Genomic DNA, 27,767 nt, shown 5'->3' with positions numbered 1-27,767 from the left:
CATAACAACGTCTGAAAACTGGAGTTAGCCTGTGGTTCTCACCTGGCCATCCACACAGCCGGTGACCGGCTGCAGCCTTCGCTGGTCCACAAGGAGACTCAGGGGGGGAGAGGCTATTGGAGGGGGCACGTGCGTTCTTAGCTTTAAAGGTGCCTGACGGAGTTTAAACTGGGAGCCAGCACTTTTACTGATGGTATTTCTTTTAGTCACATGTGAACTATTCCAAAGTAAGTTCTTCACCAGGAAGTAGAAACTGTAAGTGAACAGAAATTTTGGAAAGTGCATGAGTGTGGGAAGACAGTGGTCGGAACGGCCCGGGGGAAGCCTGGGGGGTCATCCCAGCCCCTCCATGAGTCACTAACTCCCGGAGTGAGAATAGCACCAAACAACATTAAACACGCAGCAACAACGATTCTTAAGTAAGAAACAATAAGACTACGGAATTAGTGGTGAAAACAGCAATTAAATGAATGTCTCTTTTTTAAATCGTTGCCTAGGATGTCATTTCATTTAAAACTTACTGTGAATCCAGAGTGTCAAGGATTTAGAAGGAGAGTTAGGATACATGAATATTGAAAACACTGCACGTCCTAAATAAACTTTATAGATGACATCAAAATCAAGTTTATAATTGTTTTCTTAACAGTCAAATAAAATCCCCATAGTTAATTTCAGGAAAATAATTCCAACATAATTCCAAGAAGTATGCTCTATCCCTGAGACTGATAAATGGATTCAGACTGCCTTGACTGTCACAGCTCTGGCTTACAGGTTAACATGTATGTATTAGGTTACACATAGCCCACGGACAGAAAACAGGTAAAAGTTTTAAGTTACCTGTTAACACTGATGAGCTGTATGTTAATGATTCCATACGATGGTCCCAAACCTTTGGACAGACACACGTTTCTTTAGAAGAGGTAAAAATTTTGCCATTATTGCTATAGTTTGAACTAATACTTCTACCAAATTACAAGTTAATTTATGTGAATGGTTATCTAAAGGACAAAATAATAAGCATATAAATAATAAAACTACAGAAATACAATTAAAGATATCAGCATCATACATACAGGAAATAAACATTTCCAAAAATAACAACCTATAGGTTTGGAAGCCCCAGACAAGAGAAGGTAGGAGACATTTCCAGCACTTCATCAACACTGCCGAGAAGAGGGGACAAGGTCACTGTCACCTGTATCCTGACGAGAAAGGACCAGTTACTAAGCGACAGGCGCACCCTCCTGTTTTCCAAACATCCGCTCTAATTCTCACACCCCTTGAGGAGACGGAGGCCATCATTTCCATTTTCCAGATAAGAGAGGTCAGGCGAGCTCGGTTAATCTGTCAGCAGCAGCTGGTAAGTGGCGAGCTGGGGTTCTGGCCCCAGCAGCCTGCTGCAGAGCTTTTGCAAGTGCGAAATTTCAAGGTGACAACAGAAGCATTTTTACAATCTCTCTCCTCTCTCGCTCTCTCTGCAGATGCCTGTTAATCACCCCCAACTTTTCTTCAGCCACAACATAGGACATCCTCACTTTGTCAGTTAGAAAATACTCACAGTGCACTGACTCGGAGGTGGATGGGAACTGAGCTTGCGTTTTGCGTTATTTCCTTCTTAAGCCTAATTTAGCTCTGAATGAATCTTTTGATATTGGAAAGTGGCCCTGCTGCTGGGCCCCTAGGATATACTGTGGAGGTAAATTAAGGTGCTAGCTCTCCAGGGCCCTGGATTCCAGGAGAAGGAGGGTCCCGTCACTGACTCAGCCCACCTGGAATGCCAGGCCACCAGAACGTGCCACGAGCCCCGGCCCCCAGAGCCGCCCAGCAAGCAGCCAAGACATCGGGCTGAGTCCAGGACAGTCACCCCTCGGACGTTACGCGTGTGGCAGTGACCACGAACCAAAAGCACAACACAAATCGTTCACACACCACCACAGTCTAACGCCCGTCCCGTACCTCGAAGCTTCTGTCCTCGGACACCGCGATGATGACACGTGCCTGCCAAGTGCAAAACGCGGCCGCGGTCACTGGGCCCTGGGGACCCTGCAGCTCGGCTAGGGTAGACCGGCTCTGGGGGAATTGGTGAGGGAAGACCAGGCACCGAGTGTTCTGGTAATTATTATTTTTATTAAGAAGTTCTATGAATCTCACAGAAAATAGTTTCTATTAAAATTAATTCTACTTTACATAATCCCCTGGTCCGAATTTGGAACTTCCTGTGCATAACGCTGGAAGCTAAAGTTCAGGGGCTGAGCCGAGAGGGAAGCGCCGCGGTCCTGGCCCCCGGAGCAGCGACTGAAGAAATGAGACTGACCAAGGCCGACACCCCCGTCACGCCCTGAAGCAGCATCTGGGGCGCCCCACCTCCCCACGGCCCACACCCCGCACACGCTGCCCCGCCGCACCCGCCGCCGGGCCGGCCCTGCAGAGGCGTCCGCACTCCATGCCAGGCTCATCATTTTCTCTTTCGGGAGCATCTGCCTTCCTTCAAACACTGTACATGCTAAGTGTCGTCCTGCTCATCCTGGTTTACCTTCCCCTGACGTGAAGATGGTGTTTGTTAGGTATGGGGGGTGACCATCAAAAGGTGTCTGCACAAAACGTTTTAAATATTTACAGCTCAAATGCCAACGTGTCGCTGAACAAGCTCACAGCCCTGCCCTGATCCTAGGTCACCTCCACCATCTGACCTTTCGTTATGTGCGACCCTCAACTTCACAATCTGGCCCAAAATTGTTTGAAGACAGAAACGTCCACTCTGCACCGCAAACTGCCTGGCACACCTGAGGCCCCATGGCTTAACCATCAGTGAAGGTTTGGTGCACTAACGTCCCTCCTACGCTAGGTTTTGACAGTGGAAATGGCAAGAAAACGCCTTGCAGGCAACTAGCTTTGCTGACTGCATTCATCTGGCAAACGGAAGACAAGACACGACACCAGGCCCTGGAAGGTCTGTCTCCAAGCTGCGTCTCGGGCAGAAGGTGAGTTCTGAGGAAGAAGCCGCCTGCTCTCCAGGCCTGGCGTCCGGCCAGCGCGTAGAGCAACCAAAGCACAGAACCCGCAAGAGGTGGCACGCCTACTTAAACTCAGCCCAACTGAGAATTAAGGCAGAAGAGGCCAATTCTTGATGAACAGCAAATTTTGCTAGAAGAGATAAAAGCACTATGCTTTCCAGGCCTTGAAGAGACCGCTCAAGTGGGAGCCGACCAGAGAAACACAGTTTACCACACGTGTGCTCAGTGAGCCTGGTGTCCAGACTTCCTGGAAAGGTTTCCTAATTTACACAGAACAGCAGTATCTGGGTCCAGTGCTTTCCAATCGCAAGATAAAGAAATGATTTCATTCGCTGCCCCTCACATCTTTACAAAAACAGGCCCAGTTACAAACCCTGCTGAGAAGAGGCAGGTGAGGCCCAGCACCGGGAGCCGTGGGCGTCGTGCCGGGGAACTTCACGCGGTGTCGGGTCTTAGCTCAACGTCCAGTGTGAATACTTTGTTTCCAGCACACACCGCAGTAACATGATCGGTGGGACTAGGCCTTAAACACAGCACCTTTCCCAGGAGGGTGCCGAGGACGGTCCCTCGTGGAAATCGCCCTGGAGGGAGTTTGGTCATTAGTGTAATGTCCGAGATGACCTCATGGGAGATGCTGAGAGCGTAACCCTCTATTCCAGGATTACGTGCAGAATGACGTGAGCTTTGGTTTGATTTTGGCTCTTTGAGAGCATTAAAAACATTGAAAAGTTCTTCTGGAAACACGTGGAACACGGGCACTGTCTGTAGGGAAGACACTGCATCACGAGGATGACGGCGTGTCTTGCGGAAGGCCACGCGCACAGACGCCAGGTGAGTTGTGCATCCCGTCCTCCCTCCTCCCTGCATCCGCCGCGGCTCCACGCCTGGCCAGTGACCTGCTATGGCCCGTGGCAAGCAGGCAGAAGGGACACTGTGCCCGTCTGAGCAGAAAGGTACTCAAGGAGACAAGACCATTAGGTCAAAAACAAGAGAAATAAGAAATGATGGAAAACACCCACAAGTCGTTTAGACCTTGAAACCAAACCAGAACTGATCCAGGTGTCAAAACTACTAGATAAGGACATTTAAACAGTCATTATAACTTCATTTCATATGTTCAAAAGGTTAAACAGAGGCTTAGAATATATTTTTAAAAGACCCAATTCTAACTTCAAGAGATGAAAACTAAAATGAAAGATGAAAAACACACTAAGTGGGATTAAAAGCAGATTAGACATTGCAGAAAGAGAAGTAGGTAGTCTAAATAGGCCTATATCTGTTAAAGAAAATGAATCAATAATTGATAACCTTCTGAAACAGAAAGCACCAGGCCAAGATGGGCTCACTGGTAAATTCTACTAAACATTTAAGAAAGAAATCAGACCAATTCTCCAAAACGTCTTTCAGAAAATAGAAGAAAAATAAGAGGAAACACTTCAGAAGAAACAGAGGGAATACCTCCTTACTCATTCTATGAAGCCAGTATTACCTGAATACCAAAACCAGACAAAGACATGACAAGAAAAGAAAATTACAGACCAATACCTCTCATGAACAGAGATGCAAACATCAACAAAATATTTAAAATATTAGCAAATCAAACTAAACAATGCATAAAATGAATTATAAACCATGACCAAATGGGATTTATTCCAGGTATGCAAGGCTGGTTCAACATTCAAAAATCAACTAATCCACCATATCAACAGCCTAAAGAAGAAAAATCACACAAAAACATCAATAAAGGTAGAAAAAGCATTTTAAAAATCCAACAACAATTCATGATAAAAAAAAACTCTCAGTATACTAGTATCTAAGCATAATAAAGAATAGCTACAAAGTATCAAAAGTTATCATATTTAAAGGTGAGAAACCAGAAGTTTTCCCACTAAGATCAGAAACAAGGCAAGGATGTCCCCCTCACCACTCCTTTCACCATCATACTGGAAGTCTTAGCTAATGCACTAATACAAGAAAAGAAAAGGAATAGTGTCTGAGAAGGAAGAAGTAAAACTGTCTTTGTTCACAGATGTTTCTATGACTGTCTATGTAGAAAATCCAAAAGAATGAACAAAAAACTCCTGAAACTAAGCAATTTATAGCAAGTTTGCAGGACACAAAGTTAATATATACAATTCTGTTGCTTTCCTATACTAGCATTAAACAAGTGGACTTTGAAATTAAAAATACAATAACATTTACATTAGCAAAAATGTAATATGAAATAGGTACAAATCTAACAAAATATGCATAAGATCACCATGAGGAAAATTATAAAGCTCTGCTGAAAGAAATCAAAGAGGAACTAAATGAATGGAGAGATACTCCATGTTTGTGGACATGAAGACTCAACATTGTCAAGATGTCAGTTCTTCCCAACTTTATCTACAGATTCAATGCAATCCGAATGAAATCAACAAACTTACTCTGAAGTTTACATGGAGAGGCAAAAGACCGAGAACAGCCGCATAATACTGTAAAATAACACAGTTGGAGGACTGACCTACCTGAGTTCAAAGCTACTCCAAAGCTCCACCAATCGAGACTGTGTGATGTTGGCAAAAGAAAAGACAAACAGATCACTGGGAGAGAGCAGAGAGCCAGAAAGAGTCAACCGACCTTCAACAAAGGAACAAAGGCAATACAGCGGAGAACACTATACACTTCTAGAAGGTAACATAGGAGAAAATCTAGACGACTTGCGTTTGGCAACGACTTTTTAGATAAGACACCAAAGACATGAGTCATGAAAGTAAGAATTAATAAGCTGGACTTCGTTAGCGTTAAAAAATTCTGCTCTGTGAAAGACACTATCAAGAGAATAAAAAGACAAACCACAGACTGGGAGAAAATATTTACAAAAGACATATATAATAAAGGACTGTTATGCAAAATACACAAAGACCTCTTAAGACACAACAAGAAAATAAACAACCCAATTTAAAAATGGGCCAAAGACCTTAACAGACACCCCACTAAAGAAGATACACAGATAGCAAGTAAACATATGAAAAGTATATGTCATCAGGGAAAGTCAAATTAAAACAGCAGTAAGATACTACTATCCACTTGTTAGAATGGCTAAAATTCAGAACACTGACAACACCAAATGCTGGCGAGGATGTGGAGCAACAAGAACGCTCATCCTTTGCTGGAGGGAACGCAGAGCGGTGTGGCCACCTTATTAGAGTTTCTTACAAAATGAAGCATACTCTCATCACACAACTCAGCAATCCTGCTCTTTGGTATTTACCAAAGGAGTTGAAAATTTATGTCCACACAAGAATTTGCACAGAAATTTATGTTTATAGCAGCTTTATTCATAATTTCCAAAACTTGAAAGCAACTAAGATGTCCTTTAGTAGGTGAATGAATAAATAAACTCTGGTCCATCCAGACAGTAGAATATGATTCAGTGCTAAAAACAAATGAGCTATCAAGTCGTGGAAAGACATGGAGCAACCTTAACTACACATGACTAGAGAAAGGAGCCAATCCGTATGATCCCAACATACAACATTCTGGAAAAGGCAGAACTCTGGAGACAGTACAAGATCAGTGGTTACCAGAAGCTGGGGTAAGGAGGCGCGAACAAGCAGAGCCCAGCGGAATTTCAGGCAGTGAAAACACCTGCGTGGTGCTAGAGTTGTGGCTACATATCACTGTGCACTTGTCCAAATCCACAAAATGCACCGCACGGCAGGGGAACTCTAAGGCGAGCGATGGACTTCGTGTGAAAACAATGTCAATGTCGGTTCATCGACTGTAACGGATGTACCATCTGGAGGATGCTGAGCACGGGGGAAAACACGCATGTGTGGGCGCATATCACGGGGATATAGGAACTCTCTGTACTTTCCCCTCAATTTTGCTGTAAACCTAAAACTGCTCTTAAAAAATAATGGCCTCAAAATACAAAAAGCAAGTAAAAAGTAGAATGCAAAGAGAAATGGGTAGCCAAAATTCCACAGTAAGAAACGTTACCAGGGATAAAGCATGTCACTCCATAATGTTAATGGGGCCACTCCACCAAGAAGACGTAAAGGTACTGAACATCTACGTGCTTAACGACAGAGCTTCAAAATACATGGGGCAAAACGGATAGAAGAGAAATAGGCGAATTCACATTCAGAGTCATAGATTTCTATATGCCTCTCTCAATAACCGATAGAGCAGGTGGTCATAAATAGAAGACTTGAAGAACGCTATGAACCAGCTCGATCTAACTGACATTACTAAAACAAAAGACACACAAGTATTCATAGCAACTTGCTTTATAACAGTCAAAAGTGAAAACAACCTGAACGTCCACCAACAGGAAAACGGATAAACCAATTACAATATACACCCATACAATGGAATACTACTCAATAATCAAAAAGAACAAACTGTTGATACGCGCAACAATGTAGATAAACCCCAACATAATTATTCTAAGTGGGAGAAGCCAGACGGAGCGAGAGGCTGCCCGATTCCACTTCCATGAAACTCTAGAAAATGCACACACGCCAACGCACAGTTTACATTTAGGTACTAAAGAACCCCTTCAACTCAACAGGAAAAAGACAGATAATTCAGTAGAAAACCGGCAAGAGACTGAACACCTACATCACAAAAGAGAACGGCCAAATGGCCAATAAACGTGCACAAAGGGAACTGCAAATCATCGTTAAGCACCACTACGCCCACCAGAAGGGACAACGTTAAAAGGACCAAGCGTAGGTGAGGATGTGGACCCACCATGTGAAGAAGGACAGGTTGGTACAACCACTTTGGAAATCTTAGCTTTAACTTTTAGACTAAATATATGCATTCCTTAAGACTCAGCAATTGCATATACATGTGCGTCAAAAGACATATAAAAGAATGTAGCAATCAAAATATGGAAACCAACCAAACCTCCAATAATAGTAGAATGGATAAAGTGTGGTCTAGCCATACAACGCAACACTGCACAGCAATGAAAACAAGCAATGTGCATAAATCTCATAAGCATAACGGCAAACCAAAGAGACCAGCAAAAAAGAATGTGTGATGTGTGACACCATTTAGACAAAGTTCAAACACGAGCACAGCTACATGCTGGAAGTGGGGCCAGAGCCACCTCTGGGGACGAGACAAGGGAGCACCAGCTGAGGCAGAGCCTGGGCGGTGCCGCCCGGCTGTGTTCACTTTGGTATTATCACTACAATGTGCACTTAACACCTGGGACACATTTTTCTAAGTATTTTATGCTCGATAGAAAAACAAGAGAGATCAAGCCAGAGACCGGAATGTAGGGTCAACTCATCAATGCAAGTTGTGTTGAAGAAACACATAAAAACCTCTCTTAACTAAGTGGGAAAGAAATCAAAATACAGATTTCCCTTCAGCAATGATGAACAGCTTCCACTATTAGTAAAGTGTTTGCCAGCATAATTGAAAGTTAAAGAAAATTTCAAAGCAAATACGGTTTTGGTTTGCATGTACTGTCATCACTGTTCTCAAACCCCTGAAGCCCAAAATGAAGATTAAAACTATCCCAATACCAAAAACGTTGATAGACTTTTGCTTTTTTATTTTTTACAAAAAACCTGTTTTTAACAGTATTAAGATAATTATATTAGTCATAAAATAACCTTTAGAAAGAAAACTGATGTCTTTAAAACCCTATCAGTTTGATGTTAAAGATTCTGCAATAAACACAATAAACTCCTTTAAATGTTGTATTAAAAATCTACAATTAAAATTAAAAGTTCAACTTGTCTTGATTGTGTTAAGAAGAACCTCTTCTTGTTTATATTCTTACTCAAGAAGAAATTTTAAATGATTTTAAAGTATTTAAATTTATTTTTAAATAAAGTGATTCCAGTTTATTTCCTAAGTCAAAACTTAATATGCTTTGTTTTGTTAGCATTTTTCTCCCGTAGCTGGTAACTGAATCCATAAAGGGCAAACTCACCCAAACAGCATCAGAGGAACAGAGCTTGACGGCAAATTTCTGTGACTTAACAAAAAACATGTATAACTTTTTAAATACCTGGTGAGGAGGCTCCTTGGTGTCCCATAGACAAAGTGCGTTTCTATCTAAGGCGAAAGCACAGGACCGCCCACTGCAGGCGAGCTGAACGTGGGATGCACAGGACCGCCCACTGCAGGCGAGCTGAACGTGGGATGCACAGGACCGCCCACTGCAGGCGAGCTGAACGTGGGATGCACAGGACCGCCCACTGCAGGCGAGCTGAACGTGGGATGCGGACTTCTTGGAATCCACCAGGTATTTTTCCATGACTATATCACCTGCGTGGCCATCATTTATGGAGAAAATCTCTTGTGGTTCTTCCATCTTCAACCTGAAACACAAAGTACATATAAGCGGACTATGGGTATGGTATTTCATGCAGAGGACAGTCTGTTGTTTACTCGTAATTACCAGTATGATCACACACACGTCACACCTGGTGACTCGTCTTCCCTCCCCACCCCCAAGAAAAAGAAAATCACTGACATCCCGGAAGTTCCCTGTCATGACTGCTCACTGCTCCCACAGGCTTTCAAGTTAAGCAGACCTCGGTTCCAGCGCCACGGCTCCCACTGAGCAGACCTTGCTTCGACGCGGAGCGCCTGCTCCCCCACTGGGAACGGAGGGAACGCCAGCCACCCTCACAGAGGCCTCGCGAGGACCAAACGATGCTCCAGCACCGGCACCAAGAAGTGCTTTCAGAGAGCCACGACCAAAATCGAAGACTGTCAGCGACGATTAAGATGCAAAGTTATGGGCTTCCCTGGTGGCGCAGTGGTTGAGAGTCCGCCTGCCAATGCAGGGGACACGGGTTCGTGCCCGGGTCCGGGAAGATCCCACGGGCCGTGGAGCTGCTGGGCCCGTGGGCCATGGCCGCTGAGCCTGCGCGTCTGGAGCCTGTGCTCCGCAACGGGAGAGGCCACAACAGTGAGAGGCCCGCGCACCGCAAAAGAAAAAAAAAAACAAAAAACAAGATGCAAAGTTATGTTCTACACTGATGAACAAAGTCAGTGGTGAACTACAAAACAAATCCATACCCGTTGTGCATCTGGGACTCGTTCAACTAGTTCACAACATTCTAGGTCGTTAAAGTTGGTTATCTCGGCTTATACAACCACTGGTTCACTGGCTGTGCCTTATAAAGCATCAATCAGCGACACACAGACAGAAATGAAAACAGTCTCAGACCTGTCCCACTTCACAGTCAGTAACTCCGTAACGGCTACCAGGTTACACACGTGCGGCAGTAGCCCTGGGTCACCCCTGATTCCGCACCGCCTCACGGGCACCAGACACACCTGAAGCCTCAGCTACAAAGTCGTGAGCAAAGCACCTCGCCATCCGGCCACCAAGCTGGTTGTTTAGATTCAGAGAACCCAGCCACGTGGTCACCATGCTGGCTGTGTGGACTCGGCCTGGACAGGCATCATGGGGGAAGTGGTAGTTAACACAGAAGAAGACTCTGGACAGTTACCAGCAGAGATGGGGTGGGGCTAAGAAGTGGGGGCAGCTGATGCTCCCAAGGGGAGATCCTGGGATGGTCGCTGCTCAACAGACCACAGAGCAGGGCTCATCCTTATGCTCAGGTGACCCTGGGGAGCTAAGAACTGAGTCAATCAGGGCTGCCCGTCCGGAAACACACACGTCAATCTGGCCGCAGCGCCAGGGGTCAGAGTTGAGAGGGGCTGGGTGGGGACGATGGGGCTAAAGCCAAGTCCAGGCCTGGGGTCTGGCCCAGAGAGCCTGGTCGGTAGCTCTGCGAGGACAACGGAAGGTCAGCCAGCACCTCAGTTTCCACCCTCTCCTTCCCTTGCAGACCTCTCCTGTCCCCACATTTCTCTTAACCGCACAACCGTTTTCCTAGTTTCCAAGTTTCCAGGCACAAAGCTTGAGTGAATATTAATTCCTTCCTTCTTTTGCCCTCATATCCAATCCATGCCCAGCCCTTTCTTTCTTCGTGGGGAATTTCAGATTTGTCCCTCAAACACCCAGCGAGTGAAGGGTCATGCCAATCCTAAAGGTATAATCTGCTGCAGACACCTGGTGGATTACCTGCTAAAATTGCAGTGATTCTCTCTTTCGGGGGCCAGAATCCCATTAGCACAGAAGCAAAGAACGCGGAAGCCAAGGGCAAGCGGGATGCTGCCGTGGGGTGTGGAGCGGAGGACGCGCTGTGTAGAGAACAGCAGGACTGGGTCTGGGCCACTGGGTCCCAGCATTTGGTTCTACTCCTTCTGTCTTGAATTCGGTGGGGTTTCCCTTCATCTAGGCTATTCTGTTATTTCCAACCAGAGAGCCCTAAATAATGGACTATCTGATTTCATTCCAACTGTGAAAAGAAACAGCACACAATCTGAGACAGCGGGAGCGCAGGACCTCAGAGGTGGGAAGTTCACCGCCAGAGGGGACCGGCCGAGGGGCCTCAGGCTGGGGCACCCACGCAGCACGCACCCGCACGACGAGGAATGTACAGATCTAGACTCCCCAGGCCACTTCATGGAGGGTGACCCCCCCCAGCATACACCTCCTGGGTCGATGGGTGGGGCTGTAATCACCTCCCAGCCTACAGGTGCAGGGGTCGCGATTTAACAAGACAAAGGAGACAAACAAAAACATGCTACCTAAGAAACTCTGTTGGAAATAACCCCAAAGAAGGCAGGAAGCACTTCCAGTAGGAGGTGGATAGGAGGCCTTATTTTAGCACCTGTAAGGCCAGACACCAGACCCAGTCAGGCCTTGTGCGCTCCCCGATCTCCCCAGGACACACATTCTCTGTAGTAATAAATCAGAGACTTTGAAAGACTTGAGAAGCCTGCGATGTTTGGAGAAAACAAAAACAAAAATAAAATGTGTTGAATATTTTAAAGCACATTCTTCTCTAATTTACAAATTGGTTTTACTTACTTATTTTACATTTTCCAAGGTACAGCAGAGAGCTTCATATAAAAAACAGCTAAATGTTTCAAAGCTACCATGATTTGCTTTGCAAGTTTTATAATTGTAAAGTACCCAGTGCCTAGCACTGCTGGCACGTGGAAATGATGGGTGTACGTGTCCCCAGTGGATGAAAGGAAGTTACTGTGCCTCCTTCCGCTGTGTTTTGAAAGCATAAACATTTCAAGAAACACATGAAATAATATATCAAAAGTCACAATTGTTTCAAAATTTTTAAGAATCCATCCATCAAACTGTGATAAACTGTATTGTATTTGCCTTATTTCAACTGTCTTAATCTCTTCTGTAATTCCTATAGAGTTTATCACCATGATTTGCAAATAGTACTTTCATAGATACTAACATGTAGATTTGTGTTTATCAATAATACATTATACCACTTAATTCTTACAATAACCCTTTAAAATGGTTATATTTTTTCCCATTTTCCAGAGAACAAAATCAGAAAGATTAGAAAGTGTTAAGACTAGCCAGTGGAATCGCCACACCTACACTTTCTGACTCGTGGTGGGTAGCACCTCCACCAGGTGCTTTAATGTAACCTCACAGCCCATCTGGTCCCAGAAGGCGTTGCCTCAGCAGAGAAGGAAACACACTGAGGGGAGGAGCGTGGGTCTGGTCTGCCACTCAGGGCCACCTCAGTGGCTTGGCATCTATGCCCACGGCGGCAGGTGACCATGCTCGGAGCTGCCACCTCCAAACCTACTCACCCTGTTTATTCTGACTTGAGCCCCAAGAGGATTTGCCAACCCTCAGGACCAAGTGCACGGTTTGGGCTGGTCTCTCCCAGGACACAGATGTGGTTTTCCTTTGCACCGAGTTGCAGCCCATCCCAGCTAATTCTAACCAACAGGCTGAGCAGAGCCCAGGACAGAACTCTGGACAGACAGCTGAGCTGGGATACAGTATGAAGGAATATCACCCTGAGTGTAAGAAACAGACCATTTTAATTTTCAGGGACTAGACAAACACTTGGGAAATAATAGCAAAAACAACTGAATTTCAGATGGATTGCAGGTTACCAAACACAATTAAAAAATAAAAAACAACGAAGGGTTCAAGATGGTGGAGTAGAAGGATGTGCGCTCACTCCCTCTTGCGAGAGCACCGGAATCACAACTAACTGCTGAACAATCATCGACAGGAAGACACTGGAACTCACCAAAAAAGATACCCCACATCCAAAGACAAAGGAGAAGCCACAATGAGACGGTAGCGGGGGCACAATCACAATAAAATCAAATCCCATAACTGCTGGGTGGGTGACAGACACTGGAGAACATTTATACCACAGGAGTCCACCCACTGGAGCGAAGGTTCTGAGCCCCACGTCAGGCTCCCCAACCTGGGGGTCCAGCAACGGGAGGAGGAATTCCCAAAGAATCAGACGTTGAAGGCTAGTGGGATTTGATTGCAGGACTTCAACAGGAATGGGGGAAACAGACACCCCACTCGTGGAGGGCACACACAAAGTAGTGTGCGCATCGGGACCCAGGGAGGGAGCAGTGACCCCACAGGAGACTGAACCAGACCTACCTGCTAGTGTTGGAGGGTTTCCTGCAGAGGCGGGGGGTGGCTGTGTCTCACCATGAGGACAAGGACACTGGCAGCAGAAATTCTGGGAAGTACTCCTTGGCGTGAGCCCTCCCAGAGTCGCCATTAGCCCCACCAAAGAGCCAGGTAGGAGCAGTGTTGGGTCGCCTCAGGCCAAACAACCAACAGGGAGGGAACCCAGCCCCACCCATCAGCAGACAAGCGGATTAAAGTTTTACTGAGCTCTGCCCACCAGAGCTACACCAAGCTCTACCCACGACCGGTCCCTCCCATCAGGAAACTTGCACAAGCCCCTTAGATAGCCTCATCCACCAGAGGGCAGACAGCAGACGCAAGAAGAACTACAATCCTGCAGCCTGTGGAACAAAAACCACATTCACAGAAAGACAGACAAGATGAAAAGGCAGAGGGCTATGTACCAGATGAAGGAACAAGATAAAACCCCAGAAAAACAACTAAATGAACTGGAGATAGGCAACGTTCCAGAAAAAGAATTCAGAATAATGATAGTGAAGATGATCCAAGACCTCAGAAAAAGAATGGAGGCAAAGATGGAGAAGATGCAAGAAATGTTTAACAAAGACCTAGAAGAATTAAAGAACAAACGGAGATGAACAATACAATAACTGAAATGAAAAATACGCTAGAAGGAATCAATAGCAGAATAACTGAGGCAGATGAACGGATAAGTGACCTGGAAGAAAGAATGGTGGAATTCACTGCTGGGGAACAGAATAAAGAAAAAAGAATGAAAAGAAATGAAGACAGCCTAAGAGACCTCTGGGACAACATTAAATGCAACAAAATTTGCATCATAGGGGTCCATAGGGGTCCCAGAAGGAGAAGAGAGAGAGAAACGGCCCAAGAAAATATTTGAAGAGATTACAGTCAAAAACTTCCCTAACAGGGGAAAGGAAATAGCCACCCAAGTCCAGGAAGCACAGAGAGTTGCAGGCAGGATAAATCCAAGGACAAGACACATAGTAATCAAACTGACAAAAATTAAAGACAAAGAAAAATTATTGAAAGCAACAAGGGGAAAATGACAAATAATGTACAAGGGAACTCCCATAAGGTTAACAGCTGATTTCTCAGCAGAAACTTTGCAAGCCAGAAGGGAGTGGCATGATATATTCAAAGTGATGAAAGTGAAGAACCTACATCCAAGATTACTCTACCCAGCAAAGATCTCATTCAGACTCGAGAGAGAAATCAAAAGCTTTACTGACAAGCAAAAGCTAAGAGAGTTAAGCACCACCAAACCAGCTCTACAATAAATGCTAAAGGAACTTCTCTAGGCAGGAAACACAAGAGAAGAAAGGACCTACAAAAACAAATCCATAACAATTAAGAAAATGGTAATAGGAACATACATATCAATAATTACCTTAAACATGAATGGATTAAATGCTCCAACCAAAAGACACAGGCTCTCAGAATGGATACAAACACAAGACCCATATATATGCTGTCTACAAGAGACCCACTTCAGACCTAGGGACACATACAGATTGAAAGTGAGGGGATGGAAAAAGATATTCCATGCAAATGGAAATCAAAAGAAATCTGGAGTAGCAATACTCATATCAGATAAAACAGACTTTAAAATAATGTTCCAAGAGACAAGGAAGGACACTACATAATGATCAAGGGATAAATCCAAGAAGAAGATATAACAATTGTAAATATTTATGCACCCAACATAGGAGCAACTCAATACATAAGGCAACTGCTAACAGCTATAAAAGAGAAAATTGACAGTAACACAATAATAGTGGAGGACTTTAACACCTCACTTACACCAATGGACAGATCATCCAAATTGAAAATTAATAAGGAAACACAAGCTTTAAATGACACAATAGACCAAATAGATTTAATTGATATTTATAGGACATTCCATCCAAAAAGAGCAGATTACACTTTCTTCTCAAGTGCGCATGGAACATTCTCCAGGATAGATCACATCTTGGGTCACAAATCAAGCCTCAGTAAATTTAAGAAAATTGAAATCATACCAAGCATCTTTTCTGACCACAAAGCTATGAGATTAGAAATCAATTACAGGGGAAAAAACCCACGAACACATGGAGGCTAAACAGTATGTTACTAAATAACCAAGAGATCATTGAAGAAATCAAAGAGGAAATCAAAAAATACCTAGAGACAAATGACAACAAAAACACAATGATCCAAAACCTATGGGATGCAGCAAAAGCAGTTCTAAGAGGGAAGTTTAGAGCAATACAATCCTACCTCAAGAAACAAGAAAAATCTCAAATAAACAATCTAAACTTACACCTAAAGGAACTAGACAAAGAAGAACAAACAAAACCCAAAGTTAGTAGAAGGAAAGAAATCATAAAGATCAGAGCAGAAAAAAATGAAAAAGAAACAAAAAAAAAACAATAGCAAAGATCAATAAAACTAAAAGCTGGTTCTTTGAGAAGATAAACAAAATTTATAGACCATTAGCCAGACTCATCAAGAAAAAGAGGGAGAGGACTCAAATCAATAAAATTAGAAATGAAAAAGGAGAAGTTACAACAGACACCACAGAAATACAAAGCATCCTAAGAGACTACTACAAGCAACTCTATGCCAATAAAATGGACAACCTGGAAGAAATGGACACATTGTTAGAAAGGTATAACCTTCCAAGACTGAACCAGGAAGAAATAGAAAATATTAACAGACCAATCACAAGTAATGAAATTGAAACTGTGATTAAAAGTCTTCCAACACGGCTTCCCTGGTGGTGCAGTGGTTGAGAGTCCGCCTGCCGATGCAGGGGACGCAGGTTCGTGCCCTGGCCCGGGAAGATCCCACATGCCACAGAGCGGCTGGGCCCGTGAGCCATGGCCACTGAGCCTGCACATCTGGAGGCTGTGCTCCGCAACAGGAGAGGCCACAACAGTGAGAGGCCCACGTACTGCAAAAAAAAAAAAGTCTTCCAACAAACAAAAGTCCAGGACCAGAGATGGCTTCACAGGTAAATTCTATCAAACATTTAGAGAAGAGCTAACACTCCTGCTTCTCAAACTCTACCAAAAAATTGCAGAGGAAGGAACACTCCCAAACTCATTCTGTGAGGCCACCATCACCCTGATACCAAAACCAGACAAAGATACTACAAAAAAAGATAATTACAGACCAATATCACTGATGAATACAGATGCCAAACTCCTCAACAAAATACTAGCAAACAGAATCCAACAACACATTAAAAGGATCACACACTATGATCAAGCGGGATTTATCTCAGGGATGCAAGGATTCTTCAATATACGCAAATCAATCAATGTGATACACCATATTAACAAACTGAAGAATAAAAACCTTATGATCATCTCAATAGATGCAGAAAAAGCTTATGACAAAATTCAACACCCATTTATCATAAAAACTCTCCAGAAAGTGGGCATAGAGGGAACCTACCACAACATAATAAAGGCCATATATGACAAACCCACAGCAAACATCATTCTCAATGGTGAAAAACTGAAAGCATTTCCTCTAAGATCAGGAACAAGACAAGGATGACCACTCTCACCACTATTATTCAACATAGCTTTGGAAGTCCAGGCCACAGCAATCAGAGAAGAAAAAGAAAGAAAAGGAATACAAATTGGAAAAGAAGAAGTAAAACTGTCGCTGTTTGCAGATGGCATGATACTGAGAATCCTAAACATGCCACCAAAAAACTACTAGAGCTAATCAATGAATTTGGTAAAGTTGCAGGATACAAAATTAATGCACAGAAATCTCTTGCATTCCTATACATTAATGATGAAAAATATGAAAGAGAAATTAAGGAAACACTCTCATTTACCATTACAACAAAGAGAATAAAATACCTAGGAATAAACCTACCTAGAGAGAAAAAAGACCTGCAGGCAGAAACCTATAAGACACTGATGAAAGAAATTAAAGATGATACCAACAGATGGAGAGATATACCATGTTCTTGGAATGGAAGAATCAATATTGTGAAAATGACTATACTACCCAAAGCAATCTACAGATTCAATGCAATCCCTATCAAATTACCAATGGCATTTTTTACAGAACTAGAACAAAAAATTTTTAAATTTGTATGGTAACACAAAAGACCCCGAATAGCCAAAGCAGTCTTGAAGGAAAAAAACAGAGCTGGAGGAATGAGACTCCCTGACTTCAGACTATGCTACAAAGCTACAGTAATCAAAACAATATGGTGCTGGCACAAAAACAGAAATATAGATCAATGGAACAGGATAGAAAGCCCAGAGGTAAACCCACACACCTATGGTCAACTAATCTATGACAAAGGAGGCAAGGGTATACAATGGAGAAAGACAGTCTCTTCAATAAGTGGTGCTGGGAAAACTGGACAGCTACATGTAAAAGAATGAAATTAGAACACTCCCTAACATCATACACAAAAATAAACTCAAAATGGATAAGAGACCTAAATGTAAGACTGGACACTATAAGACTCAGAGAGGAAAACATAGGAAGAACACTCTTTGACATAAATCATAGCAAGATCTTTTTTGATCCACCTCCTGGAGTAATGGAAATAAAAACAATAATAAACAAATGGGACCTAATGAAACTTAAAATCTTTTGCAAAGCATAGGAAACTACAAATGAGACAAAACGACAACCCTCAGAATGGGAGAAGATACTGCAAACGAATCAACGGACAAAGGATTAATCTCCAAAATATATAAACCGCTCATGCAGCTCAGCTCAATATTAAAAAAACAAACAACCCAATCCAAAAGTGGGCAGAAGACCTAAATAGACATTTCTCCAAAGAAGACATACAGATGGCCAAGAAGCACATGAAAACCTGCTCAACATCACTAATTATTAGAGAAATGCAAATCAAAACTACAATGAGGTATCGCCTCACACCAGTTAGAATGGGCATCATCAGAAAATCTACAAACAACAAATACTGGAGAGGGTGTGGAGAAAAGGGAACCCTCTTGCACTCTTGGTGGGAATGTAAATTGATACAGCCACTATGGAGAACAGTATGGAGGTTCCTTAAAAGACGAAAAATAGAATTACCATATGATCCAGCAATCCCACTACTGGGCATATACCCAGAGAAAACCATAATTCAAAAAGACACATGCACCCCAATGTTTATTGCAGCTCTATTTACAACAGCCAGGACATGGAAGCAACCTAAGTGTCCATCGACAGACGAATGGATAAAGAAGATATGGCACATATATACAATGGAATATTACTCAGCCATAAAAAGGAACGAAATTGGGTCATTTGTAGAGACGTGGATGGATCCAGAGACTGTCATACAGAGTAAAGTAAGCAGAAAGAGATAAACAAATATCGTATATTAACACATATATGTGGAACCTAGAAAAATGGTACAGATGAACTGGTTTGCTAGGCAGAAATAGAGACACAGATGTAGAGAACAAACGTATGGACACCAAGGGGGGAAAGTGATGGTGGGGGGGGGGCGGTGGGATGAATTGGGCTATTGGGATTGACGTGTATACACTAATATGTATAAAATGGATAACTAATGAGAACCTGCTGTATAAAAAAATAAAAATTCAAAAATAAAATAAAATAAAAAACAAAAAGTATTGAAAAAATCTGAAACAATAAAGACAAAGAATCAACATCGTGTCAATTGAAGAAAAACGCACAACCTAAAAGTTGAGAGTTAAGTTTTATTCAGGGAACTTACTGAGGACTATAGCCTGGGAGGCAGCTTCTCACATGGGTCTGAGGACCTGCTCCAAAGTGGTCAGGGAAGAGCCAGGATATACAGGAGTTTTTGCTGAAAAACAAAACAAAACAAACGAACAAGAAACCTGCAGTCGAACAACGAAAGATTACTGCTAATCACAAAGAACAGACATCTCAAGTTAATGCTTTTCGTGCTTTTATATATATAGGAAGATGCAAGAGTCTAGGCTCGTTGAAATCATTCCTTAGGTATGCACCGTACCTACCTAGGGCCAGTACCCTGGTTTTCCCCACCCTGAGTCCCCTCAGGGTGCACCGTGGCAGATGGCTTGATGGCAGACAACATTCATTGTTTACTGGGATGGCAGGTGACATTCTTTATCCACTATCCTTAAAAATTAGAGAGCTATTATAAATAAGTGAGAAAAAGCTTAAAACCCATTATCATGCAGCCAGGAAAACATCCCTTTTGAGGCTAAAATCTGTATGGTTTCTTTCCTTCTGCTAACTTTGAGTTTTGTTTGTTCTTCTTTCTCTAGTTCCTTTAGGTATAAGGTTAGATTGTTTATTTGAGATTTTTCTTGTTTCTTGACGTAGGACTGTATTGCTATAAATTTCCCTCATAGAACTGCTTTTGCTGCATCAAATAGATTGTGGGTTGTTGTGTTTTCATTGTCATTTGTTTCTAGGTATTTTTTTATTTCTTCTTTGATTTATTCAGTGGTCTCTTGGTTATTTAGTAGCGTATTGTTTAGCCTCCATGTGTTTGTATTTTTTACAATTTTTTTTCCTGTAATTGATATCTAGTGTTATAGTGTTGTGGTCAGAAAAGACACTTGATATGATTTCAATTTTCTTAATTTACCAAGGCTTGATTTGTGACCCAAGATATGATCTATCCTGGAGAATGTTCCATGAGCACTTGAGAAGAAAGTGTATTCTGTTGTTTTTTGGATGGAATGTCCTATAAATATCAATTAAGTCCATCTTATTTCATGTGTCATTTAAAGCTTGTGTTTCCTTATTAATTTTCAATTTGGATGATCTGTCCATTGGTGAAAGTGGGGTGTTAAAGTCCCCTACTATTATTGTGTTACTGTTGATTTCCTCTTTTGTGGCTGTTAGCAGTTGCCTTATGTATTGAGTTTCTCCTATGCTCAGTGCATAAATATTTATAATTGTTATATTTTCTTGGATTGATCCCTTGATCATCATAGAGTGCCTTTCTTTGTCTCTTGTAATAGTTTTTATTTTAAAATCTATTTTGTCTGATATGAGAATTGTTACTCCAGCTTTCTTTTGATTTCCATTTGCATGGAATATCTTTTTCCATCCCCTCACTTTCAGTCTGTATGTGTCCCTAGGTCTGAAGTGGGTCTCTTGTAGACAGCATATGTACAAGACAGCATATGTACAAAAACAAGTACAGTCTTGTTTTTGTATCCAGTCAGCCAGTCTGTGTCGTTTGGTTGGAGCATTTAATCCATTTACATTTAAGGTAATTATTGATATGTATGTTCCCATTACCATTTTCTTAATTGTTTTGGGTTTGTTTTTGTAGGTCTTTTCCTTCTCTTGAGTTTCCTGCCTAGAGAAGTTCCTTTAGCATTTGTTGTAGAGCTGGTTTGGTGGTGCTGAATTCTCTTAACTTTTGCTTGTATGTAAAGTTTTTAATTTCTCCATCAAATCTGAATGACGTCTTTGCTGGGTGGAGTAATCTTGGATGTAGGTTCTTCCGTTTCATCACTTTAAGTATGTCCTGCCACTCCCTTCTGGCTTTCAGAGTTTCTGCTGAAAGATCAGCTGTTAACCTTATGGGGATTCCCTTGTACGTTATTTGTTGCTTTTCGCTTGCTGCTTTTAATATTTTTTCTTTGTATTTAATTTTTATGGTTTATTAATATGTATCTTGGTGTGTTTCTCTTTGGGTTTATCCTGTATGGGACTGTCTGTGCTTCCTGGACTTGACTATTTCCTTTCCCATGTTAGGGAAGTTTTTGACTATAATCTCTTCAAATATTTTCCCAGACCCTTTCTTTTTCTCTTCTTCCTCTGGGACCCCTATTATTCGAATGTTGCTGTGTTTAATGTCCCAGAGGTCTCTGAGACTGTCCTCAGTTCTGTTCATTCTTTTTTCTTTACTCTGCTCCCTGGCAGTTATTTCCACCCCTTTATCTTCCAGCTCACTTACCCGTTCTTCTGCCTCAGTTATTCTGCTCTTGATTCCTTCTAGAGTATTTCTAATTTCAGTAACTGTGTTGTTCATCATTGTTTGCTCTTTATTTCTTCTAGATCCTTGTTCAATGTTCCTTGTGTTCTCTCCATTCTGTTTCTGAGATTTTGGATCGTCTTTACTATCATTACTCTGAATTCTTTTTCAGGTAGCTTGCCTATTTCATCTTTATTTATTTGTTCTTGTAGGTTTTTACCTTCCTCCTTCGTCTGTAACATATTTTTCTGTCATTTCTTTTTTTTTTTTTCTGACGGGTGGAGCTGTATTCCTGTCTTACTGGTTGTTTGGCCTGAGACGTCCAGCACTGGAGTTTGCAGGCAGTTGGATAGAGCCGGGTCTTGGTGCTGAGATGAGGACCTCTGGGAGGCCTCACATCAATTAATATTCCCTGGGGTCTGAGGTTCTCGTCAGTCCAGCAGTTTGGACTCGGAGCTCCCACCACAGGCGCTCGGGCCTGACCTCCAGCCTGGGAACCGAGATCCCACAAGCTTTGTGGAAGGAAAGAAAGAAAGAGAGAGAAAGAGAGGGAGGGTGGGAGGGAGAGAGAGAGAGAGAAAGAAAGAAAGAAAAAGAAAAAGAAAGAAAGGAAGGAAGGAAGGAAGGAAGGAAAGAATGAAAGGAAGGAAGGAAGAAAGGAAGAAAGAAAGAAGGAAAGAAGCAGTACAATATCAAAGAATAGAAAACAAAATAAAATTAGAAAGATAAAAAATATATTAGGAAAAATAAAACTATAATTGAAACAACCAGTCGCTCGGGGTTCCTCCCATCCCCTTTGGTGTCCGTGGTCCCCCACCGGTGCCTGGTAGGTGCCCTGGCTGTGCAGAGACGCGAATTCCACGGCCTCCTAGTACTCCATCTTCTCCTGCTAGTTTTTCACCAAAAAACCCCTTCCACTTTATCCCTACAGCCAAACCACATTTCCCGGCCTCTCTGGAAGTGGCACAACCCAGCTGAATGCAGGGAGAAGCTGCAGCCCTACGCACAGGCTAGGCCCCACCGGCACGAGCCTCCGTCCACCGGAACACCAAGAGAGGGCGCTTAGTGGAAAGCACCTGGTCACCTGAGCTGCTACCCAGTAGGGTTCACCTGACCAGCAGCACTGGGCTGGAGTGGTGAAAAGCAGGAAACGAACTTCTACCGTGTCAGGCACTGAAACGTGAGATTATTTGCAAAAGCCCGCCCAGACGCACCAGAACACGGTATGCAGGTGGTCCACGGTGACGGAGCATCTGGTTAAACTCCACTTTGTAATGACCTGGAAGGCAGACCCCTCTCTCTGATCCTGCAGCCCTCAAGGAAATGATGGGAAAGAACCAGCATTGGTAGCCCACACTTAAAGTTGGCTCAAGCAAGCAGAAACGAGTGGAAACAGAAAGTATCCAGAAGCCTGGGGGCTTCAGGGAGGCAAACTGGAATGGGTTGCCCCTCAAAGCTCCAAAGAGACCAGGGACCATCTAGACTCAGCCTTCCCGGGAAGGTCAGGTCAAGGATGGTTACCTTCCCACTCAAGCCTTTAGTTCCACATAACCTCCAGGTCTCAGCCATTCAGTTTCAAGAGAGACCAGAGAGCAAGTACGCACAAAGAAAAGAAAAAGTCGGGCTTGAACAGCACACCCGGCGGGACTGAGGTAGAGCTGCCGGCTGGCAGGCGGAGCTGACAGGACGAACAGAGCCAGGAGCCCACGTGCTCCTGGGAGAGCCAGGAGGCCAGAGCAAGGGCACAGCAGGCACGACGGCTGACTGCTTAGGACTGAGCGTCTCTGGGCCCCCGTCTTCACGGCTGCAGGAGGGGGACCACGGCAGCCCCCTCCTCACAGACCACTTTACACGAGGCCATGGAGGGGAAGGTCTGAGGGGAGGACCAAAGGCTTCAGAAAACAGCCGTCCCGTCCCCAGGCAGCAGAGTCAGGGTCCACTTGGGAAACTCCTCCAACACCCACTCCACCCGATTTCAGCACTGCTATGGCCCTGTCTCCCTTAGGAAGGGGAGAGTCTCTGGAGGGGGAGCAGTTCATGGGTCACTGGGCCCTGAGGAACCACGTCCGGGGCTGACGGGGAGAGCAGTGCATGCTGGGAGTCCTCTGTGTCCCGCTGGACGCCCTGCCCAGGTTGTGCCCCGGGGAGGTGGGTTCTGCTTGTGGGCTCGGAGCCGAAGCGGACTTCTGGCTTTAGTCAGATAACGGAGGCTGCCCCTGTTCCCCGAGCCATTCCCTTCCCTTCTGGAAACTACAAGACCCAGCTTCCTTGGAGCTAAGTGCCACCACGCGGTTGAGTTCTGGCCAGGGCAGCAGGGGCAGGGAGTATGTGGGATAAGCAATGTAGGCCACTTACAAGCCCAGCCCAGAAAACCCTCCCACCTGACTCTCTTCCCTCCCCCGACCCCCTGGCTAGGGGGAGAGGCCTTGGAGGGCCTACTGAGGAGGGAACCACCAGGGGAGAGATGCTGAGGAGTGACATCCGGCCTGAACAGCCACAAGGACCCTGTAGGCAGGGAGCATGCTATTATCTGTCAGGGTCCTGTGCTTCTGCACTAGTCTACCCACACCGACAGAAATCGTTTAACCCTTTTCATGTACAAAAGCAATACAATGCAAAATATTTAAACAATGCAAAAATAATAGAGTTGGCCTTTCCCTCCCTACCACCCCTCCTTGCTGTGTCTTCCCCCGAGGAAAATCAATGTAAGAGTCCAGTATGCGCATCACAGGAACAAGTCTGAGAGGACACACTACAGTTAGTTTTAATAAGGTTCTCGTGTATCTCAGGCTACAGAAGCACCTTAGGAAAATCTGGAGACAGTGGCTGCTAGAGAGACCATTGTTTTAAAGTTAAGTCAGTAAATCCCAGACAGCTAGAGGCTGTATATTCAAGACCCTTTCACTGATACAGCAGAGCATGTAAATTGCACAAAATTAGAAAATCCAGACTAGAAAAAAAAACAAGGGGCACCACTGTTAAAACCTTGCGCATCTCCTTTTTTTTTTCATTTGTATAAATGTGTATATGTATATTTTTTAGAAAGAGAAAACTACTCCACTTTGAGTAAAAAAGATCATAATCTTTCTCTTTTAGCAGCTAAGCCAGCCAGAGATGTGCCAATTTATTCTTGAGTTAGGAAAACACAGTGTGGTAGTCAGACAGCAGGTTGAGTGCCCACAGGCACCATAATTAAAGTACCCTTAATGGCTTACTTTGTAGCAAAAGAAAATATAAAGTTCTACACATTCGCCAGAACCAGAGACAGGTTCTAATTCTAGCTACTTTGAGGACAGAACTAGTATAAAAATGGAGTAATGCTGATCACGGAGGTATGGGAACACTACCAAATTATACTCAGGCATTCCCGTGACTTTAAGTCCTTTCCTAAGTTATTAAACACTTTAAAAGGTATTACTACTCTTTATATTTAGCTGCTTTAATTAAAAATAAAACTGATACACTCTTTCTGTTGGTCAGGCTGAGTAAAGCCTGATTTCACAAACCTGTGGTTCTTGAAACACGAATTTTGTACTTCTAAGCCATGTGAATGAAGAAAGCTGTCTGCCATATCAGTAAACACAGGATGTTGCAGCCATCAAACCGTCACATTACAGCATCCCAACGGTGCACCCTGAGGGGACTCAGGATGAGAAAACACAGGATACTGGCCCCAGATAGCTGAAGTGCATATCAAAGGAATGATTTCAGTGAGCCCAGACTCTTGCACCTTCCCATACATAGAAAAGCACTAAATTCCTTAACTTGAGATATCTGGTTTTCTCTAATTAACAGTAATCTTTTGATGTTCCAACTACCTGGTCTTTGTTACAAAAGTTCCTACATATCCTGGCTTCCCCCTTGCCTCTTCGCAGCCGTCCCTCAGAGCTATCTGAGAGTCCTGTCTCCTGAGCTTGAAGTCCTCAGAATGCCCACCGAATAAAACATAACTCTCAGCTTTTAGGTTGTGCTTTTTTTTTCAGTCCACACCACCATGACTTGTTAGGCAAGCACAAATCACTGACTACCAATAGCAGTAATGATGCTAAAGTTTTAAAGTCAATCTTTTCCAATGATTTAAAACAGATTCAGATGTATCTCTATAACCTACACGCTCCCTTGTATTCCAGTCTGATATGCTTTCTTGACAGGAAAATGTTAAACTCGGAACAGCCCCGGTTCAGCGGGTGTCACATGTAACCAGATACTTCTTGCAGGAGGAAGTGTTGAGGTCCACTAGTGCCATCTCATCATCAACCCAAACCAGTAACTACCCACCTGGATACAATTTCTCCTAACTTCAGGCAAATCACCCCCCCCAAAATAATCAGCCTTAAGTCTGTCATGTCTCTTTTACATGCCCAAAGGTGACAGCAAATGTAACTATTCAATGCGGCAACAGACATATTCTTTCACCCAACACATGACAATCTCCTTAGCAACATGACCAACCCACATCTTGTAGCTACTTAGCAGAGTTCAGGTTCTGTAGAAAGGAGCACAAGGGTCACTGCCTGTTTTTAATATTTACACTCCACCTGTTTCCACAAAAGTGATTCATTAAGTTCTAAAATGAAACACAGGAATTGGAATCAACACGAAAGTGTGATACTAAAATGCACATAATCTTTCTTGGGAGAATCTTTTCCAATGGCCAACAGGCGTCCATTAACACCATATTCCAAATTAACAAAATAAATGCTGAATATAAATACAACTTCAGTCTGAAGCCTCTCTTAGGAGCATTTCGAGAAGTAACACAGTTAAGAGAAAGAGAGAACAGGTAACAGGCGCCCGGACAACGGTCCCTCGGGCGCACCTGTTTCTTACCTGGGGACCCTCTGGGACCTGACGCTGAACTCACCAAGTGGACGCGCAATCCAGGTGAGCACCCTGCGGCGTAGGGCTAGCGCCCCGCCCCCGTCGCCCTGGTTACGAGCCCCCGCAGCTCGGCGCCCTCACCACCTCGCCATTCTCGCGAGAACCCGGAGTCTACGCCCTACCCCATTTCCGGGCTTTGCCTCACTTCCGAGCGCCGGCCAACTACCGGCTTTCCTCACTTCCGGGCGCCGTGCCACCTCCGGACGCCTTATTTCCGGGCGCGCCTCACTTCCGGCTCCTCCGGCTCGGCCGCCCGGTCCTCATGCTCCCGGCACGGCGCCTGCGGGGAGTGGAGGTGAGTCCAGGGGCGGACACCGGACCTGCCGCCCGCGCCCACCCCGGCGGACCCTCCGCCCGACCCCGCGCCCGGTGGGTCCCCGGCCCACTCCCCTCCTCTGCCCCTCCCGCCCCGCCTTCGTGCGCGTCCTCCTCCCTGCGGGTCCCCTCCCCGGGCCGGGGGCGGGGCGGGCCGCCGAGGTGGCCGGGACCCGCCCGCAGTCTGCGGCTCCGGACGCGCTCAGCGTGTCCTTCCGCTGTCGTGTGTCCGCAGGACAAGTCACAGATGAGGAAGGCACCGCACTAGGCGCCCCAGTCATGGCAGCTCCGTGGAAGAGCGCTCTGCTGCTGCTTCTGGCATCTCAGGCTGTCTCGTCGTTGAACGCCTCTGACGAGGAGGAAGTTCCAGAAGAATGGATCCTTCTGCACGTTGTTCAGGGTCAGATAGGAGCTGGGAATTACAGCTATTTGAGGTTAAATCATGAGGGAAAGATAGTTCTTAAGATGCAGAGCTTGAAAGGTGATGCGGACCTGTATGTATCCGATAGCACCCTGCACCCGAGCTTTGATGACTACGAGTTACAGTCTGTCACTTGTGGCCAGGACGTGGTTTTCATACCAGCGCACTTCCAGCGCCCCGTGGGAATAGGGATTTATGGACATCCATCTCACCACGAGAGTGAATTTGAAATGAAAGTGTATTATGATACAACGATCGAACAGCACCCCTTCGGTGAGACTGCTTATTCAGACGGTACAGATACGAGTCGGAAGCAGGCTTATGCTCCAGAAGATGCATCTCAAGAAGAGGAATCTGTTCTTTGGACGATATTAATTAGTATTTTGAAATTGGTACTTGAAATTCTTTTCTGATTCTTTGAACATACTGTGGAGTATAATACCCTTAATCTGTGAAGCTGAGTGCAGTTCGCTGTGAACCTAGCTACTTGTACCTGGTTGGAATTCTGGTTACCTTTCCTAGATGGGGGATGGAAAAATAAAGCCATACAGTTTTGTTACCTCAGTCACCCCAGAAGTATGAACAGCATCAAGCACGATATTTATTTTCTCTCTAAACATCAAAATTCCTGTAAAAGGAATGTGCATAATAAAATGTGTAAACCCCATTTTGATTAGTTTGTCAGATGACTAAACATGATTG

At 44.2% G+C, this 27,767-nt stretch overlaps 2 protein-coding genes across 2 annotated transcripts; one reads left to right on the top strand and one right to left on the bottom strand.

The window, feature by feature from the left end:
- Positions 1–275: 275 nt before the first annotated feature.
- Positions 276–21,661, bottom strand: WDR27 (WD repeat domain 27). Its single transcript, XM_067701513.1, has 4 exons — positions 19,506–21,661; positions 19,238–19,330; positions 9,034–9,346; positions 276–889 (listed from the first exon to the last, which is right to left on the bottom strand). The coding sequence occupies exons 1-4, from the start codon at positions 19,583–19,585 to the stop codon at positions 773–775; spliced, it is 603 nt and encodes a 200-aa protein (XP_067557614.1). The 5' UTR covers positions 19,586–21,661; the 3' UTR covers positions 276–772.
- A 4,835-nt stretch (positions 21,662–26,496) lies between these two features.
- Positions 26,497–27,732, top strand: C13H6orf120 (chromosome 13 C6orf120 homolog). Its single transcript, XM_067701512.1, has 2 exons — positions 26,497–26,624; positions 26,880–27,732. Exon 2 carries the CDS (start codon positions 26,924–26,926, stop codon positions 27,476–27,478), a length of 555 nt encoding a protein of 184 aa, XP_067557613.1. The 5' UTR covers positions 26,497–26,624; positions 26,880–26,923; the 3' UTR covers positions 27,479–27,732.
- Positions 27,733–27,767: the final 35 nt, after the last annotated feature.

The sequence above is a fragment of the Pseudorca crassidens genome, chromosome 13 (assembly GCF_039906515.1).
Source record: "Pseudorca crassidens isolate mPseCra1 chromosome 13, mPseCra1.hap1, whole genome shotgun sequence".
Classification (NCBI taxonomy): domain Eukaryota; kingdom Metazoa; phylum Chordata; class Mammalia; order Artiodactyla; family Delphinidae; genus Pseudorca; species Pseudorca crassidens.
Note: the sequence above shows the minus strand (reverse complement) of the source record. Positions and strands in the feature narration are given on the sequence as shown.

What these genes read in the sequence shown, in the direction of transcription:
- WDR27 (XM_067701513.1), bottom strand. Translation starts at nt 19,585, where the DNA reads ATGTTGTCTGCCATCAAGCCATCTGCCACGGTGCACCCTGAGGGGACT. An exon ending in AACCAGGGTACTGGCCCTAG is followed by an intron (nt 19,331 to 19,505) that starts GTAGGTACGGTG and finishes TTTGTTTTTCAG; the next exon opens with CAAAAACTCCTGTATATCCT. An exon ending in CTCCCAGGCTATAGTCCTCA is followed by an intron (nt 9,347 to 19,237) that starts GTAAGTTCCCTG and finishes TTTGTGTTTCAG; the next exon opens with GTTGAAGATGGAAGAACCAC.
- C13H6orf120 (XM_067701512.1), top strand. Translation starts at nt 26,924, where the DNA reads ATGGCAGCTCCGTGGAAGAGCGCTCTGCTGCTGCTTCTGGCATCTCAG.